Here is a 22,451-nt window from a genome sequence, read left to right as displayed (position 1 = left end):
GACCACTGCATGCAGAATTACTGCAGCTTTTTCAGTAAGGAGTACAAAAGCATTGTTGTTTGGCTGAATATCTGTGATACTAGGGAAGAATAAACTGAATGCAATTTGCACAGCTATGAAGAGCTCATTCTTTCACTATCAAAGATAAAGACCTGAGCAATATATAACAGAAAGCGTTCCAAAGTTGATTAGATGCAACGTACTCAATATCTAGCCCATGTGCCTGACCCAGGGTACACATGTGCAACTGTTAACTGTCTGTGCCAAAAATTATTATTCTGTTGTCTTCTCTGATGATTGATCGATTGCTGGCACACAGCCTCTATGCAACAAGTTGTCTTTTGTTTTAATACTTAAGTTTTCAATTTTTTTATCTTTCCTATTGTGCTGCTTTTATGGTTTCAGTCACTTTTGCAAGCCGTTCTCTTGAAGGAGGGCAGGGAGGAATAGTGCCAGACTCCAACAGCTGTGGTGGTAATGGATAGTCCCTTCTTGCAGAATTCTCTTAGCTCTGTCTTCCTTCTTGTTGTTTTTTTGGCAGGATTTTGACATCAGAGATTCCTCTAATGCCAGAAAACAGACTGCAAGAATGCTCACAGCAAAAAGCATGCCTAAAGTTCAAAAACCAGAAAATAACATGGCTTTTCCTTTTTGTTTTACATGCAGTTTTGGATTTCAGGCTGTCTTGTGGGACAAATGAATCTGAGATTTATTTTGGTGTGGGCTGGATCCAGCGCCAGTTTGGACAGATTTGCCAGCTCAGTTGCCACTGGTCAGGCAGGCCCAGGTAGTCTGGGCTTGCTCAGAGCCAAAGGAGACACACAGTTGGGGTCAGCAGTATGCATGGTTCTTTTGCGCCTTTCTGCCAAAGGCCATGTATATCCTTCAACTTTGCCTTCCTCTGCTTACTTGGAGTTGGAATGGATTTGGCATCTTTCTCACTTAAATGATTTTTTTTCCCTGACTGGAATGATTGGGAAAATTTTCACATTCCCAACAGTCCCTTCTTAAATACATGAAAAAGGTCTGACGTGTCTCATTCTTAATAACCCAAAATCTCATTTAGGCCACTCGAATTTCTTTTTTATGTTTGACAGACAGCAGCACCTAATTTGGTTTGCGATGATGGAATAGTAAAATTCCTCCCATTCATCTCAAACACACCTATAGTGTGTTCCACCTATAGTTTGGTAGCCACTGCATATCTATCTGTATTGGTTTTGCAGTTGAGCCATGGTCGCTAACACAATGAGTTGCGTATTGGGCAGGAGGCTTAGACGCCTTGAAAAGAAGAGACACAGCGTATATTGAGACCTCCAATATAAATCATTTAACTGAGAGTTTACAAAAGGCTGCCTGCCTCCAGCTGGTGCACAAGAGACACCTAGTTCCCTGACAACCTTCCCCAATGTTGCTAAATGCAAACCCTGATAGAATGACTCCCCTGATCTGGGCTCTTCCTGACTTGCTGAAACCGTATGTGATGATGGAGTAGTAAAATTCCTTCCATTCATCTCAAAAGCATCTATAACATGTTCCACCTATCGTTTGGCTGGTAGCCACTGCATATCTATCTTTATTTGTTTTGCCTTCCCCAAATAGTTTTTCTTCCCAAAAGGCTATTTATTACTTCTGTTTCCAGTGAAGAATCAATCTGGTTAAATATAGCCTGCTGGAATAGGAAAATCTTTTCACTCAAGATGTTTAGAGGGAGAGGGTAGCAAGTTTTTAACGTTTAAAATAAAAACTGAGTATTGATGCTGCTTAGCTCTAGCTAAATTCCAATAACTGGGATTACTCATGCTTGTAAACTGCAAACCTAGGAAGGTCATGGAAACTTTTTTTTCCTGTATGACTGCTGCAGTCTTCCCCTTCTGGTTGGTGACTTCAGGATCTTAATTTCTTCTCATTTCCAGCATCAGCAGTGAAGGGCAGACCACAGGCATTGAGGTGAGGAGCACTGACTGTGATGGAAAGTATGGTGCCATTTTTCTCAGCAGCTCTTGAGTGCCCCAGGGTCAGACACTCTCAGTGGGGCATTCCCAGGAGCACATTGCCAACACAGACAGAGCTTCAACCACAAATGCTGAGAGTTTATGCTGGAGATGTGCATCTTCCAGCTGAGACCCCCAGGCAGTTCTAACTTCTGGTAACACTCATTTGAGAGCAAACATGGGAAAATCAAGTAAAGGCAGGGTTCTGCTGTTTATATCTTTGCAATGAGCCTTGCTGTCATCATGCAGGAGCTCTGTGGATGGCAGTCTGCACGTTGCCACCAGTGTCTCTGAGAGCCATCTGGTCTTCTGCTTCTTTGTCAGTTTTTACTCTGTCACCAGTTTCAGTTGGTATGGTCTTGCAGAGTGAACTTCTCAAGTATGGGGTTTGGGTTTAGTTTACATTTTTGGCTGCTTTGGAAGAGGGACAAGAGGCTTTCTGTCTTTTGTAGGAAAGCAAGAGGTGAAAAGGCTCACAGTATTCTAGGGGTTTGGTTTTGTAGGAGTTTTGTGTGTATTTTCTCCTGTTTTGGTTATTTTCTCTCTCTCTAAAGTATTGCTTTGCTTATCACAGCATTTGTGAACATATATGCATTCTTACCCCTTGAGCAAGTGGGAGGCAGTATGCCTGATCTGAAGATGGAGCACTGTCATGGTGCATGATGGAGTTCCCTTGCTGTGCCAGCTGATGTGTCACAGAAGTGCTAGGACTCATTTGAAATAATAGGTGATTTCCAATACTAAGTGGATCTTCTCTTAAATGACCATGTAAGTTTAGGAAAGAGAGTGTATCTTTTTACTGTTGAGTGGTGGTGGTGAGTTTCCATGACTGTAGGAAAAGGAAGTATTTTAACGTCTGGTTTGTCTGATGTCCTGCTGTTCTGGAGAACGCTTTTCACGTGGCTGAGGCTAAGACCTTAGCCTGTCACAGATACATCCCTAGAGAGCAAGGCTGACGTGCTGTTGAGACCTAAGTTAGTCTGGAAGTAGCTTACAGCCTTTGCTGGACCAGTCACTGGGCTGTCACACAGCTTGATGATCTGTGTGGGCCACTTCACCCTCCTTAGGTGGGCTTTGCTGCCCTTGCTCACATTTGTGCTGCTTTACCTAGACATGCTGTGTGACCGTGGTTACTGTGCCACTGCTGTGAACTTGTCCTTGGCTTGTTTTGGTTTGTCCTTTTGTTGTCATTGCTATCGAATTCAGGAGGGAAAGAGCACTATAAGGTGCTCTCACTTGGAGTTTCTGGAAGCTGAAATCTTGCATAGGGTGCGTAGAAAAGAGACCACACAGAGGTCCTCCTTGTCATCCCATCTCCAAGTGGCTATAGCTAGGAAAGAGACTGGGTGTATCTTGATGCCATGTCTATTCTAGGAACTTCTAGATGAACTTAATACTATGTTTATGCTGCAGAAGCTGGAAAATAACTTCTGGACTTACAGTAGTGGTGGGGAACTGGCTTTTAAACAGATGTCCAAGTGCAAAAATTGACTCATTTACCAAACTGCTTAATTGATGCTCCCACCTTGGAGATATTCAAAAGACATGTGAACATGGTCTTGGGTAACCAGCTCTAGGTGTACCTGCTTGAGCAGGGGTTTTGACAAGATTACCTCCTCGGCTCCCTTCCAACCTCAACTGTTCTGTGCTTCTGTGAAAGCCAAGTTTGGTGTTAAGGGCTCAACTGGCCCTTCAAGTGAGAGTTTTATTATCTTCATCCAAATGCATCTTTCCTTTTTCTTCTTCCTTGTTCATAGCATGACTTGATTACATACAACACCAGTAGCAGTGGATGGTGGTGTAAAATAACAGTAGCATCCTGAGACACTGTCCTCACCAATTAGCCTAGTGAATTCACTGACAAGAACAGACTGTGTCTACAGCAAATTACTTTCTCTTGTTACACCTTTGCTTGTGAATGCTTGTATTTAGTGAACAACAATTATGGTACGTTAACTTTATCTTCTCTTGTAGGTAACATTTGTTGCAATAAAATACCGTGACTTCAATTCACATGCAGTCAGATGCACTTTGCGTTTTTTATAAGTCATTAAAGCTCACGGAGTCTGGGGTTTTGTTCTGTTTCCCATGTAGTGCCTGTGGTGTTCTGTTCCCAGTAACACATGGTGTTTATATTCATGACTGGCATTACCGTTGTGATGGTGATAGCGTTTGTGTTTCTTGCCTTGCTTGATTTATGTTGTGGCTGGCGTGCATGGCATGCACATGTCTCAAAATAGAACATGACTGGTTTTTTGTTTTTACATTAGAAACACTGATGATTTAATTTAGCATTTTGAATAATCCTGCATTTGCAGGGAAACCTGGCTGTGTCATGTACGTCCTTTGATAACTCTATTAGCTTCAGACATTTAAGGCTGCACTTCAAAATCATTCTGTGTAGGTGTGTGTGGTTTTAAAAATGTCTCATGTGGGTTTCCTGCTTCCCACCTTGTCCTTAGCTCTTCCTACTCCTTATGTCGTTCTTTGCTTTCTGCCAAGATCTCTCCCCTTCCCACACCCTTGCTAAGAACCTTATCCTTTGCCATCTGAAAGATCCTGTGATGCTTATGCCTCAGGGTATGTTAGCAGTGCAGTCACAGCAAGGATCACCTGAATTACAGGAGCTAGTCTTAAATAGCCTGCAGTGGTAGGACCCAAGGTGAAGTGGCATGGACCTGAGCACAGACTGTGAAAGCAGCCCAAGCTGGGCAGGCTTACACTGCCAATCTCTGGGGTATTGCACCAAGGCTTCAGCTGGTACCTGAGTTGCCTGTGTGTATCTTAACTATTCTGGGAATGCATTACAGACCAAAAAATGGGAAAGCTTGAGCTCAGCACTTCGGGTATTCTCTTCTCTTGGCTCCGCATCTTAGCTGCTCCTCTCTTAATTTCACCTTGCTCCGCCTTTGCAGTTATGTGAAGCACTGTGCAGAAAGCATCTAGACATCCTGTTCATGGAGATCTCACAGTACATAGTAGTGGTGGTGGTGGTTTTGGTAAGGGCCAAGCTCAGGCAGAGGCTGGCATCCTGGTGGCAGTGGCAGCTAAAGCTGTGTGCCCAGCCTGCCCTGCCCAACAGCCCTGGGCTCTTGGAATCAGCAGGAGTCAGCAGCACAGGGATGCTCCAGTGCACATATCCACCTTTCCTGCTCCCCTGCCGGGGGCTTGGGTGAAAGCAGACAAGTATCAGGCTGGTCCCGAAGCAGAGGGGAGGATGGCAGGATCTGGAAGCTACTCAGGCTCCTTTTCATCTTTCTTCCATGTCAGTGTCATGAGCCACGTAGGGCAGTAGGCACAAAACTGAGCTTGCCTTGTGCAGCTATGAAATCTTGAGCTATGCTGGAAATAGAGCTGAAATAGGAGCTTAGGAAAGTATTCACCTCTACCCTATAACACAATTTGTGGTACTTTTCAAACAAGATTAAACAGAAACAATTTGAAAGAAAACGTATAAAATTAATAACTCCCCTTTTCTTGTCTGTCTTTCCCAGAAGTAAACCATTTTTTTTTGGTTTTTTGAGGTCGTGCCCTGGTTAGTGCTGGAAAAAAAACAATCAGATGGTAAATCTGAAGGCAGTGACGGAGTGGAAAATATATCAAGAGCTCTGAAGCCATTACAACATTTTAATTACATGCTAAACTTTTTTTTTTCTTTTTTCCGCAAAGCAGTAGCCTTCCAGATGAAGGGACTGGGACCCAGGGCTGGTAATATTTGCTGATGCCTAGGCTGCAGGTTGTGTGGTCAATCCCTTACAGTCAGCTTCAGCTAACAGTACTTCTAAACCACTGCCTTACTTATCTCATGATATTTTATAGCTATAATAATTATTTCATTTGACCTTATGTTGACCGCTGTCATTTAACCCACATTTTGGCACAGGGAAGGCCTATTACTGGTATTGTGCTCCCACCAGCAAGGAAATGCCTTACCCTCTGAAGACTGACAAATAGTTGGCTTGAGTTGTGCCTTTCATCATGATCGTCCATCACCATTGTCCTCTAATAAAATCTTTTCACTGCTAAGGGTAGTCTGACATGAAAGACTGGAGTGTGGAGTAAGGACCTAAGGGTAGTGGGGAAGCTGTGTGTTTAAACTCTTAAGGCTCCTCTTCTGGATAAGATGCACTGGCAGGAGTGGGAGATGCTCCTGCAACCTCACTGCACATGTTGTTTGTGTAAGGAGATACAGCGGACTTCATTTTTAAAGAACAGCTCTGACTAAACACAGAGTGAGAATCAAGTGCTTTTCACAGATGGCTATTGTAAAAGAAATCTACTTTTTTCCTAGTTGCTTCTGGACTGTTGGGTATTTACAGGGAGAAGGCTGAATATAAGGGTTACTGAGGTTAAAAACAAAAGGCACAGAAGTGGCATAGGATAGCACCATGTACATGGGTCCCCATTCCTCCCTTGCAGGTCATTAGCAAGGCTGAGAGCAACAAACCTGGTTGTTGTCTCTGCAGCTGGAGCTGCAGTGCTAGTGGAAGTGTGTGGAGGGAACAGATTAGGCAGAGGAGTAAAATGTGATTTAATGGCTTTTGGAGCTCTCTGTTGAGAGCAGAGGACAGAGAGGCTTCAGGCTGGGTTTCTGTTTGCAAGGGCTGTTTTCTCTGACAGTCATGTGCTGTTCTTTCTCCAGTTTCCTGCCACAAATGTGTCTTTTCCCTCTCTGTGTTCTGTTCTCAGATCACTGCTCTGTCCTCTGCCGTCTCCCATGTGGTCCTTTCCATACCCTGATGATGTTTTCCATTCTCAGCAGCCCATGTATCCCAGGCAGTGTCTTCTGATAGGTCAGTGGTATAGGTATGTGATTGCAGGGCCGGTCACACAGCTGTCTTAAGCCTGTAATGGAACATGCTCAGGTGCTTCAAGAGGTTCATATGGTAGTTAGCTGACATGGAAGAGGTGCAAGGGGATGGGCTGTGCAGGTAGACACCCTCATGTTAATCACACAGTGTGCAAAAAGTCATGCAAAGGACTTTAACCTACTTAGAATTGGTTACATGTTTTCATATAAAGAGGAAAAGGCATGTGCCAAGTGAAGCTCTTCCCCTTATTGCCAAGCATCATGTCCATGTTCAAGACTGAGGAGAGACTTGAACCATCTAAAAAAATACTTGCAATTCATTCCTTTGCTTTAGATAAAACCAAACTTCTTTTTCCTTGACTTTCCTCTTAAAAATTATCAAACTGGCTTTGTTGAAATTGTTTCATGCATTCCTCTTTCCTTAAAGAAAACTCATTCCGAGAAGCATCTCATGTAGTAAATGTTGGCTTTCTAACAGGAATGTCAATGTTAACTTCCCAATATTGCTACCAACCTGTGTGCAGGATGCATTTCTGATTCACATCATGAAACCTTCCCAGGTTTTATTCTCATATAAACACTTTTGTAGTCTTATAATTATTGTAGTTTTCTAGAACTCAGCCAGAGAGCTGCATGTGGAGCTGCAGCCGTGCTGTCCTTGGAAGCACAAGACAAGGATCAAGATGAAGGAGATGGCTGCTAAATTTGAACAAAGAACAACTTGCTGATCACCCATAGAAGGTTTCAAGTTTGAGAAAATGTTGTCATCAGATAGTTTCAATTTGAGAAGGCATAAATCTGTGCATAGGATAGGTCCATAGGTCTCTGCTGATTAGTTCATTTGCCTGGTTGAAAATATTGTTGCAATTTAACTTCTAGAATGTCTGATCCATTTATCTAGCATGATAGTAATGATGAATGGAGGGAGCAACTTTCAGTCATTTATCCATGTTTCTTAGGACATTATGCTAGCACTAATTTTCTGAATCAGGCGTGAGGAGAAGGCTCAGGGCATCCCTGCGTAGTATTTTCAGATATACCCATTGCTATTATAACATCAGAGCAGCAACGTCTCTTTATTCCTCCTGTTATCACACATGGCTTTCACAACACACACACAAGCTTAGACTGTGAACGCATGCTCAAGTGAGCAATCTGCAATTTGCCCAGTTCTGGAAGAAGAGCAATCTTGCAAGAAGATACATTTTGTCACTGCCATAAGAACTGGATGCATTTCCTATTTGTACATTACACATTAACACATATTTAAGTTCCTTAGTAAGCAATACACTCATCTCTAAGACTTCAGTTGATTTCAAGTGTATTTCTTGGGGAGGTTTACTTTTATTTGCAGATATGTGAAATCTTGATTTATTTTTTATGTATTTCTCAAGTGTTTAAAAAATGGCAAAGTTTATGTTGATTCAGACATCCCTGCATTCCTGTCTTGCTTTTTTCTTGTACACTTTAGTTTCAGTCTGACTAGCAAAGAAATATTTAATGCAATATGTTTGGTTGATGACTTATTGAAGTTGAAATGTAGAAGGAAAATATGAAAAGCATGCCAGAATTGAAATGTGTTTCAGGATTTTTGCAAAAAATGCTTGTGAAAATATTTTTGTTGGTTTTGCTTTCTGTATGAGGACATTGCAGGGAATTTCAACTGAAAACATAGCCTAAATTTGCCTAAAACATGCTGGAGTTTTATTTTTTAATGAAGAAACAATTCCAAACTCCTTTTTATTTACACTTTTCATTTCTCTTCCTATTCAAGAACAGCTTGATGCAATAATCAGCTTGAAAAAAGAAATTGACCACTTGATAAATATGCCAATACAGAAGTATAAGTTATGGATTTTGTATTTATATAAATGTTTGTGCATATATACATTTTATCTTAGATCTATATAGACATAGTCTGGTTCTTGTTTTACTGAATAGTTTTAAGTTTAGCATAATGGCTACATTTGATTGCAAATCAATATTTTCAATGTTATAATTATCAATGAGACAGCTTTTTCCAGTTTAAAAGAAATATCTTTGCAGCACAACATTAGAATTGATTAATTGAAATCAAAGAATTGTTATTAATACTTGTGATTCAAATAATTGTGTTTTCAAAACAGTCCACGCTACTTTCAGGGGGCTTTCCCAGTACATCCTGGGCAGATGGGAGCAATTTGGTATCCCTCTTTTAATAGCAGAGGTTTGCCCCAGGTGGCAAGGGCTGCACTTGTCATTTCACAGAAAGTTGGGTGATGCCTGTTTGCAGCCTTACTGAGAGGAGCTCCTGAGTGCTGTAGGTGTATATTTTTATAGTGTTTCGGGGGCTGAGCCAGCTAGAAGGTGTGGTACAGATGGGAGGTTTCGTTTCTGTTAGTTCTTAAGAAGCTGTAAAAAAAACCCCAAAGCAGTGAGTGAGAAGCATGTCCCATACAGCTGGGACATGAGCAGAGCAGGGTACATCAGTGTATATTTCCTTCTCTAGAGAATGAAGAGCATAAAAGCCAGACGATAAGTCTTCACCAGTACAGCTGAGCGTGTTAGGGCACGGCCAGCCAGCCCTACTGTGCACAAGCCTTTGCCCTGGCAGCACGTGGTGCCGTCACGCCTGGCTTTGTGCACAGCATTGCAGGAGTGTGTCTGCCAGGCACATGGTACAGGGCAGGGTGCTGCCAGCCATGGGGCTGGGGCATGTGCGTGCAAACAGACCACCAAAGCGGGGGTGAAAGCTGTGGTAGGCAGGTTAAGGTTATTCACTGGAGAGGGACTTTATTTCGTGGCTGTATTTTGACAGTGGGGGAAGCAGACAGAAGAGTGTGGGTTTTCTGCAGCACAGTTATGACATGGGTGATGTTATTGAGCTGAGACGTTGAGGAATGTGAACAAAATGGGTAAGTGTTGATTTTATAGCTGGGATAATCTGGTCATTGTGTAGCAGCACCTTGTTGTTAATGATGGCTGATAGCATTATCATGCCACCACCAGCTCCCAGGGTACTGTAAATTTTCTGAACGTTGAGTAGGGGTGGAGGGATGAAAGGCTGGTGGGTTTTTTTCACCCTTTCTAGTCTCTGGAGGGAATGAGGCCATGTCACACAGGACTTTACATGTGATAAAGGCTATATCATAAGGTGGCATTATGGGTGCTCATCTTGCTGCTATAGGGCTGAGACACCCCTACATGCCTCCCTGTCCCTGGACTTCTACCCAAGAACTTAGACAAATATCAGCAACAAATTCTGTAACACTTTCTTTTTTTTTTCTCTTTTTTTTCTCAAGCATCCTCTTTGCAGACATAGAGGGTTTCACAAGTCTGGCCTCCCAGTGTACTGCTCAGGAGCTGGTCATGACGCTGAACGAGCTCTTTGCCAGATTTGATAAGCTAGCAGCTGTAAGTTTTCTATTATAATTCTGATTATTTTTTCTTTCCTGTTGCAAAAATGACATACTGTGCTGGTTCACTGGATTTCTGTAAATATTCACTGCCCTAAAAGGCAAGATATTGCAAGCATGAATGTAGGCTGAATACTTATCTCTCCTTTATTATTACTTTTTTTAATATTTTTTTTTTTTAGGAGAACCACTGTTTACGTATCAAGATCCTTGGTGATTGCTATTACTGTGTTTCTGGGTTGCCAGAAGCAAGGGCTGACCATGCACACTGTTGTGTTGAAATGGGAATGGATATGATAGAGGCCATCTCGTAAGTACCATATTCCCCATGGAGAATTTCAGAACAAATAGCAAGCAGATTTTTTTTCCTTTTAGGTCTTCCTTACATTAGTAGCAAGGTAGCCAAACCAGGGAACTGATGCCAGCAAAAACGGAGACCAGCTGGAACAAGAAAACAAAATGCAGTAAAGGTTTGACAGCAGGCAGACAGACACTTGAGTCCATTACAGCCACGTGGATATCAGAGCTCAGTCTCCTGATGAGAAAGGCAAAGGTTACTCTAATTACTGGAAGTCTCATTCTCAAGGGAGGATTCTAGTGAATTACAGAAATGTGAAATCAGAGGATTATTAATAACTTTATTAAATTTCAGTCACTCTTCACTTACCTGTCTTCAAAGCAGCTTTTTACTCACATTACAGTTCCTCTGCTAAGGTCTGTCTTGTCTAGCTTAACTAATCCTTCTCCATGTGTTGCTATGCCAAAAAGGTCAGATTCAATGCTTTCTTACTTCAGTTTAATTATTGAAGAAAACCATAAAGTTGGTCTGCCACAGACTCGGACAGATCCATGGTGCTTTTTCCTTTATTTTCACTTACTTCCCTATCTTTATTTTCTCCTTTTAAAATCTGTTCTGAAGCTTTGTCTGCTCCTGAGGTCAGACTAACAGTCCTGTGTTTGTCCAGACCATTTCTGTCTTTTGAGAGTAAATAAGGCCTATATGTAGTTATATTACTTAGAGGACTGCAGACAATGTCGAATATTGTTTGCATCGGACATGAGCTTTCACAGGCCGATTCTTTCAGAATTCAGAGAGGGAAGATTTATTTACTCATCTTGAGTGTATGCAAGTTTAGGCACAAAGTTCAGTCAGTTTTGGATGGTAACTGAGCTGACCTTAGCATCTACACCATCTCTGCTGCAGAGACTCTGCTCCTTTTGCCTTTCTCTTCTAGCTTTTTATTTTGCAAAAGCACCTTCTGATATATCAGTGGTACCAACAGAGAAGCAGATCTCTATGTAGTTCTCCTCTCATTCCGTTCAGTACATTGATGGAGTTTCCACTTCATCTTGATAAAAACTAGAGCTGTCTATTTGCTGAGCTTGATACCGTACATTCTTACCATTTGAATTTCTGCAAAAACATGAATACACACCCACACTTTTCGGCCTCATTTTCATAACATACATAGTTTGAAAAGCAGTATGTTTTCACGCAGGAGACCCTGTCCAAAAAGCAGTACGCAGCAGTATTCCTTTGCTTTGTATACAATGTACACTGTCAGGTCTTCCTACCTTTACTTTGCTGGTTTAAAACTTTATTGCTTTGCAGCAGTCTCCATTTGGTGTTTGCATGCAAAATGCAAAATAAAAGGAGGTGCAAGTAACTAGCTTTCAGTAGATCTTGAAAGGATGCTATTTCTTCCACGTGAAGTACGATTAAGTAGCAGGTGACAAAGTGTCTTGTCAAAACATGAGAAGCAGCAACTCTTAGCCAGCAGCCTTACAATAAGGATACTATGTACATTGTTCAGAAAAGTCTCACTTTCTGCAGTAGTTGGCCTGTTGAAAGCCAGAGACCTTGACACATTGCTGTGTAATCCCCCACAAGGCTGAGTAACACCAGGCTGTCTAGACTTCATGGATTAAATGCAGCGCATCTTACTTTGAAATAAACATGGAGCTGAAGTGCACTCAGTGTTTGTTTACAAATAGCTCTTCAGCAGCGTTTAAAACTTGTTTCCCACTTGATGTATGATGGATGCATTTAACAATCTTATCTCTCAATAAGTCTGCTTATTGCAGAAAGCACTACTCCTGCTTTCTGCCCCCCCTGCTCCTCCTCTAAGGATCAAGATAAGAGGTTTCACAATTAAGGTAACCAATAGCTACTAAACATTTGATTGCAGGTAACAAATAGCTAATGAACATTTGATTGCAGGCTTCACCAACACCAGGCCCTGCCCATAGGCTGATTTCATCACATCACAATAACAGTGGGGAGTGTTATCCCAGATCAGAAAGAATTATACTCATGATACTGCTGGTATAAATAAACACAAAAAAAAAGGAAGGTGGCAAAGGATGTTTCATTTGTCTATAAAGAATAACCAAACTCATTTGTTTGCTGCGAAGTCTGGAGAAAGACAGCTTCTCGTCAATGGCTGTATTAGGAGAAGTTCCCTGGTCTTGTGTCAGTAACATGTCTTGGCAGAGGGTGCAGTAGGGTTTGTAGCAAGCACTTGTGCAGCAAGTTCTTCCTCCCTCCTCAGTGCTGTACCCATGCTGCAGCTGCTATTGTCCTTGCAAGGGTTATGGCTGCAGCTGCATTTTCATTACCCCAGTTCCTGTTGCGTTCCCAAGTGTTGTGGTTGGAGCTCTTTCAGTTCATAAGCCTGTGGCACCTTAGCCATATGCACCTTCCCTTCCCCGCTAGTTAATAAACTTCTGCTGCCCATTAATAAAAATAATAAATGTTACTTTAGCAACGAGATAGTGAAACGTAAGATAGGGATTGTAGGGAAAAAGGAACTGTAAGAGAGTAGGAGCCGTTTCCACAAGAAAAGTCTTTAAAAGGGCATATTACACTGTAAGGAGTGTATAATAGTCCAAAATTAGTCTATATTCATTCATTTTCATTAATAACCAAAGCATCAATATTAGATCTGTGTTGATGTTAGGAAGTTGTGAGGACTTTACCTGTCCAGAGGATGTTATCTAGAAAGGACTAGATGAACCTGAAAACTAAAGAGGTTGACATCTGACAGGTATACAGGACAACTTCATGTTTCAAGGAAATAACACCTCAGAGGAAAGGTCCATGCTATGAGATGTAGGTGAATTTGGCTGCAAAACGTGGACATTCTGGGAATGATGTGATCAGCAATAATGAGAAGCAGAGTTGTTCTGATGGCCTTATCAAGACTTTCCCCTACCCACGTTCCTAAATATATTTTCCATGTGAACAGCTATTGAAGTTAACTTTTGCCCTAAAAGGGCAAAACCCACAAAGTATTCCAGCAGTAATTTTGGGAGTAAGCAGACTATCCAAAACCTCAATAAAATCAGAGCTTGAGTATTTGTAGCTGCCTGTTTGGAGTGATTGCAATAGATGTGGTTCTCTGGTTTTGCTGCTCTGACTGCAGCTGTAAGCCCGATTTAAGCTGTCCAACTGCAGTGGGGTATTTCACACACATATCATATTTCATCTGTGGAAGAGTTGATGCTTGGTGCCATACAGACAAATTAAGATCTCTGAAATCATTTCCTTTTTCTCTTTGCAACATGCTGTTACTCTCAATGAGACTGAATGCTGGCAGGTTATGTCCAGCTTTGGTATGGAAATCAGCGACCAACACTTTATTCCTTTTACTGTCCCAAAGATTTTATTTTATGAGTTCTCATCTTGACCATGAGTTCAGAGTACATGGATTTACTCCAAGAGCTCCCCTTTCTAATTAGTACTCTGCTTGGCCATCCAGGCCATCCAAGAGCAGTACAGCTGGTCTGGTTTTGTTTCATTGTCCTGTTGATGTGGATAAGCAGCACCGTGTGTATGCATGAATAATGTATAGGCCATTATGGATTTTTGCGTTCTGGCTGCAGGTTTGTTCCACTGACTACAACCATGCAATTCTTAGAGATGTCCTTTCTTCCTATATTTCTTTTCAGACTAGTCCGGGAGGTGACAGGAGTAAATGTCAACATGAGAGTTGGAATCCACAGTGGGAGAGTTCACTGCGGGGTCTTGGGCCTTAGGAAGTGGCAGTTTGATGTGTGGTCCAACGACGTTACGTTAGCCAACCACATGGAAGCAGGAGGCAAAGCTGGGTAAGTTGCTTCATCAAAGCTGTCATGTTAATCCATGTGTTGTTTTGTGTCTGACATGTCACAGTGAGGTGGGGAAATGGGAGACAGGGGTTCAGAGAGTCTATGTCTCTGCTGTAAAATGAACTGTGGGTGTAGTGTTCCAAGTATGTCTGCATATCTTTGGTTTCAGAAGGTACAAAACGCTAAGATGGGCATATCCTTCTGTGGTAAGAACTGAATTCCTTCTCTGTGAAACAAAGCTGATAGATACAATAGAAATGAGCAAGTGTGAGCAAACACTAGCAGAGCTGGTCACAGTTACAAAGAGATGTGACTGTATGCTAACAGTGTTAGCTGTAGAGCATCCCAGCTATCGATGGATATTGTATGAAGCATTGTTTCAAACTAGCCTTTTCTTTTGAAACATTCCTGTGAGAGCACAGAATCAGTTCTTGTTTCACCACGGTATGGGCCAACTGGAGACTGAGTTGCTGCCAAGTTAAGTGCCTTTCCATCTTGCTCTGGGAGAAAGCATAAGACTATGGTATTTGATAGGATACCTCTACAAAGCACTCTTGTACCACAGTGATTAGCGTGATACAACAATACAGTACATGCTACAGTATATATTACATGTGTCCACTGAGTAGACGTGTTTGTGAAGGGCCTGTGTTTGCAAAAAAAAAATAAATAAAATAAAATCTGCTGTGCATTAGAGCTAAGTGAATAAAAGAATGAGTGCTTTGTATCTAAGGAGGTGCTTATAAAGGGATGTGTAAGACGCTTAATGTGAACACAGCTCTCTCTAAGATTCCTCCTGGCCTGCTTTCTTTAAAACAGGTGAAAATCCCATGCTACATCTATATGGGTAGTGGCCTGGCTACATAGATTGGGTTTTATTGCTTGTTTGTTCCGGTACATGGAACCTGTCACTGACAAGAAGTGGCTTTTTAGGAGATAACTTTTCAGAGCCTACAAAACTGGCTTGTCTTTTGTCTCATTCAAGGCGCATCCACATAACAAAAGCAACTCTGAACTATCTCAATGGAGACTATGAGGTGGAGCTGGGCTTTGGAGGGGAACGCAACGCTTATCTGAAAGAGCACAGTATTGAGACTTTCTTGATTGTACGGTGCAGCCAGAAACGGGTAAGACCAGACAAACTAATGCAGGTTTAGATACTTCTAATAACTAGATGGTCTCCAGCACACCAAAGTAGAGTGAACACCAACCTTAATAGATGAGTGAGTTGACTACCTCACCTTCAGTGACAAGAATTCCTGTTTCTCTTTCCTCTTCCTGAACTTTTGCATGCATAGAAAAGGATGTAGCCCCACCTTCTGCATAAGGTTTCTGCACCAAGTACTTTCTAGTTCTATCAAAGAAACTGTCCTGCATTGTTTTCAAAATAATTTTGAAGAATGCTGTTAATATAGATATGCATTTTTTATTAAATTTGATACTTGTACAAGTTCTTAAAGCAATAGATTAAAAACACAAAGGTCTCTTTAGATTACAGACAGAGGTGGTTTTGCTTACCTGCTCACCATATTGCCATAAACACAAAGATTAGAGCAATTTGTACCATTATTTTTCAGCCTCTGTTTCTGAAGATGGGAAAATCTAGCCCACCGTAATGATGGGTAATCACTGTGACAGTGGGATGAGATCATACCTACTGCTATGACACAGGTCAGGCTGCACAAAATAAGGCTCTTAGGGCATTACTGATTTGTGGACTTCAGCCAATACATCTTCTTTTTGTGACACTGCCAATAACAGAAAATAGGTTGATGTTATCACTAGTTTGTAGTCTTTTAAATAATGGTAGACTGTAATACTAGAAAATGACCTTTTTGATCATCTAGTTGATTCTAGCCAATAATGTCTCTTAAGTAATTTCTGCACTATAGAAATTGCTTTGCTATTCACAGTACAGACAAGCATATAAAGATCAGTCTGAATTCAAAATAATTTCAAGTATTTCTGAATCTAAGACCGATTAAACCTTCCCCCAGCTGTAAATGTGACTACCATGAGATTATATGAATTAGTGTTTGTGACATGTTCCAGTAGCATGGTTGATTTAAATAACTGTAACACCTATACAGAAATACTTCACTACCATTGCCTCATTTCCTGAGAGAAAGGAAACCTCAAATCTCCTTAATGGATATTGTGTAAAAAATCTCCAAGAAAATCCCTTATCATCTGCTAAAGAGAGAGACTGATGTTTTGGTTTCTATCTGCTCATAAGATAAATCTCATTAACAATTGTCAATCTTCAAAAGAGGATTAGAGCTTGCAGTGCAAGATTATTGTTTCCTGGGCATCACTGCCTGTCAGTGGGCCAGCTGATGTTTATAATTAAACCATTTCTTTGCTGGGTAGATTTTAGAACATAAACCAAAATACCCTTATGGTCAGGACCCATCTCCTGGGGTGGAGAAGCTCTATTGACTTCTTAAACCATGTGCTCACCAAGTTGTCTGCATGTTCTAGTGGAGAACTGAGGGTTTCTCTGGAGAGAAGAGGAAAACCTAAGATCAGGATTCTGCTCATTGCCAGTGTAGACAAAAAACTCAAAAACAGAGACACAGTGCGCTTGGGACTTGACTTCATTTTTGAACACAGGGCTGTCATTTGACTAAGAGACTGGACAGAGACTCAGGAGAGAGGGGGATTCCATTCCAGGCTTAGATTTTGAGGAGCTTGCATCTTTGTGTCTGGATTTTTCATGGTAAAATAAAACGATGACACATGCCCCCACCCCCTTCTTTCACTGCTTTATATGTATTTATTGCAGCTCTGTTACACAGTGTAGCCCTCAGCTGATGTCTCTAGGCACTACTATAATGCATCTCTAATGTACTGCACCCCAGGGTGGCTAAGAACTGGGACATGTGCACAGCCGATGTAATTACTGTGCTAAATTGAAACATGAAGAAACTGCTACCCAAAATCATGGATATTAGAGGTTGGGGGGGGGGGGGGGGGGGGGGCGTGTTCCTGGTTTGCCCGTACTGCTGCAACTTTCTTGCTCCCATAGCCATTTTCTTTGTGAATAGTTCTCTCCCTCTTTAAAAACTCATTTTCACCTAATAGGAAGATCAGAAGTGAGAAAAGCTTTCTCCTGTAGTCAGCTCAGTCAGTCTTGAATATTTTACCTGATGCTAGGCAAAGTTCTAGCACTTCACTTTTTCCTTCCATTTCTGCTTGATGGAATAATTTTGGAAAATTGATGGAAGTCAATACATTGACTTCTTGTCATGTATTTAGCCAGGTTTTCAGTTCAGTCTGTTCCAGTAATGGCCATAAAACGTTCACCTAACTTAGTAATGGGTTCCTGTGAGTCGTGTCTGGGTTCCTGTCATCTTCACACACAAGGCACAGGCTTTGCATTGACCTGAGAACCAGATGCACAGCTGACCCACGTAACTGTGAGCCTGAGCTATTCCTCAGTTCACACAGACAGACCTGAATTATCTGAATACCTGGTCCATCAGTCCCACAGCCATTGAAACCAAACAATACCAGGAGTTATGATGAATGTATAAAATGTAACAGCATCTGTTCTGTACCCTTTCTGCTTAGTGTTGCCATGGGGAGCCATAACTTTGAATTTCCAGTCTTTTTTTGTTTATTTGACTTTTTCATCATGTTAATGCCATTTCTTTGGCACAGAGTAAATGGGAGGAACATTTATCTAATATTTTTGTTCCAGGAACTCAGACTAGCTTCTTCTTTGAAAATAGGTCTTTTTCCTTCTGAGGATGTCGTTAACTGGAATATATTTGGTTCAGTTTTAGGGGGGGGGGAGTTAGATTCTGATCACTCAGTCTTTAAATAACATCCCTAGAGCTGAAAATGTAGTCTTTGTTTTCTATCTGGTACACAGAAGAGTTGCTTTCTATTGAAAGAGAATAAACTGCAAAGTTTTAAAATCTAAAATATTTAGGTTTCCTTTTCCTCATCTTTACCACAAGATCCACTTTCACCTTTCTGTTTGCACTGCCTGTGATGTTGCTGCTCTTGTGGGTGAGCGCTTGCCTGTGAAGAAGGCAGTGCCCAGATACCCCAGAGCAATGGAGGAGTGACTTTGTTATTTGCACTGTTATGTTCCCCTAGATAAATGTTTTCGTGGTATTTTTTTTTTAAAGCATAGATCCAAAGCTTCAAATTTGTTTTCCTTGTGTTTGTTTTCAATTCCTTAAGCTACTGTTTTGATAATTAAAATATAGAATGGTGTTAACTGTGTGAGGTAAAATGGTTTCCATGCATTTCATTGTAATGTAAGCTGATATATATATATACATATATATAAGTATGTGTGTATATATATATATATAAAGTAATTCTTGTCATAAATTAACACGCTCCACCATCTTTGTCTGTTGAATCTTTCTCTGTGGTTTGTTTGCTCACATTAGCGCTAACAGTGGGGTGCTCTAAAACCTGGTTACTCTGGTGCCTGGTTGCTCTGGTGGTCTGGCGTCTGCTGTCAGACAGACAGTCAGCAATTGTATCCTCTCTCTCCCTCTCAGCCTTTTTTCTCCTAAGACAAACTCTTATAAAGCGTTCACACAATGAAGAAGAGACAGGCATAAGCTCTGGCAGCAAGCTTTTTGTTTTTGTGATCATCAAAGGAAACCTTTACCTTTTGCGTAGTTGCATTATCTTGGTGTCTGATATTTATTTGGTGATAAACTAATGTGATTCCTGATAATGAAGTTTCTGACTGTAATCTCTAAGTGAATGATCATGCAGTTTGTACACTTGAATGTCTTGGGTCCCATTTCTGCTATGTTAGTCCTCAAATGTCAGGTGCTAATACTCCTTTTTTCTCATCTATTAAATACTACCTCTGCTTCTCTCATTAGTAAAGTCTGTCACCGCTACACTTGGCGCCAGATGTGATAAGAACAAAATTAAACAAAATCTGCCCTGAGAGTAATCAGTGAGTAACTCTACTAGTAATTTCCAATCAGCCTAATACTTCCTCATTCAAAACCATCTCTTGCCATTTCACTGGAAACCAGCTTTTTGCCCAGCTTTGTATTCCCCGTCTGTCTTAGCCGTTAGTCTCCAGCACAGCACTGTCAAGTGCTCTATGGAAAAAACAAGGCCAGTGAGAACTACTGTATTTTTTCTGTTTAGGAAAACTTGGATGCTTTCAAGGCTGTTGTTAATCCAAGCCCAGCATTTGCTCCTCTACAAGTTCTGTGTCATGATCTCTAGCTAAATAGTTATTAAAAGTATCTGTTACCAGAACTGAAATTGCAGCTGGCAGTTTTGCACAGATCTGGGGTGGAGGTTGTCCTTCTGACTTCAGCGTATCATACTTAAATTTTGCTTCCAGCTTAGTCATGTTTTCTGTTTATAGCCCTACACTTATGATCCCTCTTCCCTTTTGCCTCTACTGTGGTCATAGTGATTGACTGAAGAGAAATAATCTGTTCCTTCAGTTCTACTGTAATGTAGATTCTTGTTTCCTTTATCCTCACATGATATAGGGTGACTTCTGTTCTCATACAGTATTTTTCCCATTCATTTGAATTTGTGTTTCTAATGGACTTAATACCTTAGCGTGAAAGAAATACAGGAATTATCCAAGGAGATCTTTGCCTTTCCTCCATTATTGGCTTTTCATCTTATTTCTTTATATGAAAGTCTGTGTTTCCAGATAAACAGAATTATCAGCTAGTATTACTAATACTATTACCCAGGTTTTTACAGATTCCCAAACTGAACTCTGAGGTATTGCATTACTCGGTACAATGTCTTTATCCTTCTACAGAATGGTTTGGTTTTATTCCTGTTATACTTCCTTTTTTTTTTAGATTTACCCTGTAGACTGTAGTATTGCTAACACACAGCTCTGTACCTCCACCTTCACAACTTTTATGTTTGTCCTTTTGTGTTTCATTCAAAATATCTGTCCCAGTCATTACTATCCTGTCACATCCCTGCTATTCTTACAGTACTCAGTTTAATTATTGTTGTAGTACCCAGTAGTCCCAGTCCTTGTGCTGCCCAGGTTTCTGGAGTTTGTACAGGAGCATGTTGCTTGGTGGTTGTTGGCAACTCTTTTCTTTGAGATCAGGTGCTGCACTAATTTGCAGAACCATCACAACTACCCTTCTCATAGCTTCTAATCATTGATAAAAGCTTTACTCTGAGAAGGGTGGAAAAGTATGTGTTTGGAGGAGTGGGAAACTTATTAAGGTGAAATGATTTTAAAAGCACCTTAGGTTTACAGTTAGTTTTATTGTCCTCATCATTGTCAAAAGTCTGGGGAAATGCTTTGTTGTGAATACAAGTGGAAACAAAATGTGACTGTCAACAGATGAGCAATACTGCTGACTAAACACTGTGCTGAGTGCACAGTGTCAGCAAACTGAAAAAATGTTTATTTTTTTCTAATGTCTTTCAATTGCAGTAAACATGGGTGTTTCTTTTAACAATAGCAGGTACACAACAGTTTCAGAAAGGATTATTATTGGTGGCCTTAAAACAGCTCAACAAAACTTTGGCTGTAACTCCTAGAAAAACAATTCTCATTCTTTTCTAAATAGTGTCCTGGAACTCCATCCAGCTGAGGAAACAAAATGGTCCTTTAAATGTTGTGCATGTGACTCTCCTAAAACACAATCAATCTAATGTGATGACGATTCCCAATTTAAGACATTTAATCACAGCTCAGCAGGGTTCCACTCATGTAGGTTTATGAAGACAATGGTTTGGAACAAGTAGCACTGCAAGAAATTCACTTCATTCACATGTCAATTGGACTTCAAGACAATTTAAAGAATAATATGTAGCCAAATCTGAAATGGCTGATCCATGCTCAAATTCCCCTGCTTTGTTACACTGATAGTGATCAATATGTTGGAAAATCCTATCACACACTAAAGAAGTAACAGTCATTCTTGATTTAATTGATAAGTATAAGAAAATCCCAGCTATTTCTGCAGTTTTCCTATAGCACTACTGTAGCTCAGTGTGTGGGAACTGGTGGTGGGAACACAATAAAACCTCTGGGAATAAGATTTACAGTCTCTTTGCGAGTCCAGATTTGAAAAGTTCCCACAACAGCTTTCTGGAGTTTAGCCACTTTAAATCTGAAAAACTTGTTGCTGTTAGCAGGTTTTGCACCTTCCCCTGTTGCTGGTAGTACCTGTAATGAGTAGGACTGAATGGTATCATCTCTTCCTTTTCTTTATTCTTCTGTCCAGTGTTATTATGCCTTAGGTAGCCCTGTGTGCAAATTGTCCTCATGCTGTCACTTAGCCAGGAAGAAACAGAGGAAGGATCCTCATAAATTTCCACAGAGGAGCTGTGATCCTTCTAATTCTTCATTTTTAGAGTTTATTATTATCATCACCCACTGAACAAGTGATTTTTTTTCAGAAAATAAATTAGATAGACTTTTTAGAATATCAGATTTTAAAAAATGTTTTTCAGTAAGTATTGATATTAACAACAATTGTTCAAGTTAATACAGTAGCATGGTGTACATGTAGGAAACCAAAAATTCACTATGCTTGTATATATGTGTTTTAATCTGATTGGAAATGTTGCTGAAACATAGTTCACAATCCAGTGGAAACCTTCTACAGGAGGTGTGAGGAAATATTCCCAGAGTTAATGTAGCTATGGAAAATCATGGTACCTGACCTCAAGGTTAGAAACAATCTCAGAAGAATATATTTACCCATTTGTCCCACCCTTACCTCAACCACAACAACCCAGATGTGTCAGTAAACGTGAGGTCTTTTATTCCCTTCAAATTGATTAAGTGATGCTTCAGAGTCACCAGCACTAGCAGCAGCAGGTAGCAGGATCACTCAGTGGCTGAGAGGGATTGCAGTAGGATTGCACAGCAAGGTTTCAGTAGCAGGGCACTACAGGGGTGCCTTCTGTGAGAAGATACCAGAAGCTTCCCCCATGTCCAATGAAGCAAATGCCAGCTCGCTCCAAAACAATCCATCTTTTGGCCAAGGCCAAACTAATCAGCACTGGTGGTAGGGCCCCTGGGATAGCATATCAAGAAGGGAAAAAAAAATTAAAATCTGCATCAGCTGGAGAGAGGAGTGAGACTGTGAAAGCAACAACTCTGCAGACACCCAGGTCAGTGAAGTAAGGAGGGGATGAGGGGCTCCA

General features: G+C 40.9%; 1 protein-coding gene across 2 annotated transcripts in view; it reads left to right on the top strand.

Moving 5' to 3' along the window:
- The window catches only part of ADCY5 (adenylate cyclase 5), a 223,838-nt gene that overhangs the window by 151,037 nt on the left and 50,350 nt on the right, over positions 1-22,451 (top strand). For both annotated transcript variants that reach the window (XM_027804760.2, XM_027804753.2), the window contains exons 4-7: positions 10,086-10,197; positions 10,382-10,509; positions 14,151-14,309; positions 15,295-15,436. In XM_027804760.2, the coding sequence (XP_027660561.1) occupies positions 10,086-10,197; positions 10,382-10,509; positions 14,151-14,309; positions 15,295-15,436 (541 nt within the window). The remainder of the gene's footprint in view (positions 1-10,085; positions 10,198-10,381; positions 10,510-14,150; positions 14,310-15,294; positions 15,437-22,451) is intronic.

This window comes from Falco cherrug, chromosome 8 (assembly GCF_023634085.1).
Source record: "Falco cherrug isolate bFalChe1 chromosome 8, bFalChe1.pri, whole genome shotgun sequence".
NCBI lineage: Eukaryota > Metazoa > Chordata > Aves > Falconiformes > Falconidae > Falco > Falco cherrug.
Note: the sequence above shows the minus strand (reverse complement) of the source record. Positions and strands in the feature narration are given on the sequence as shown.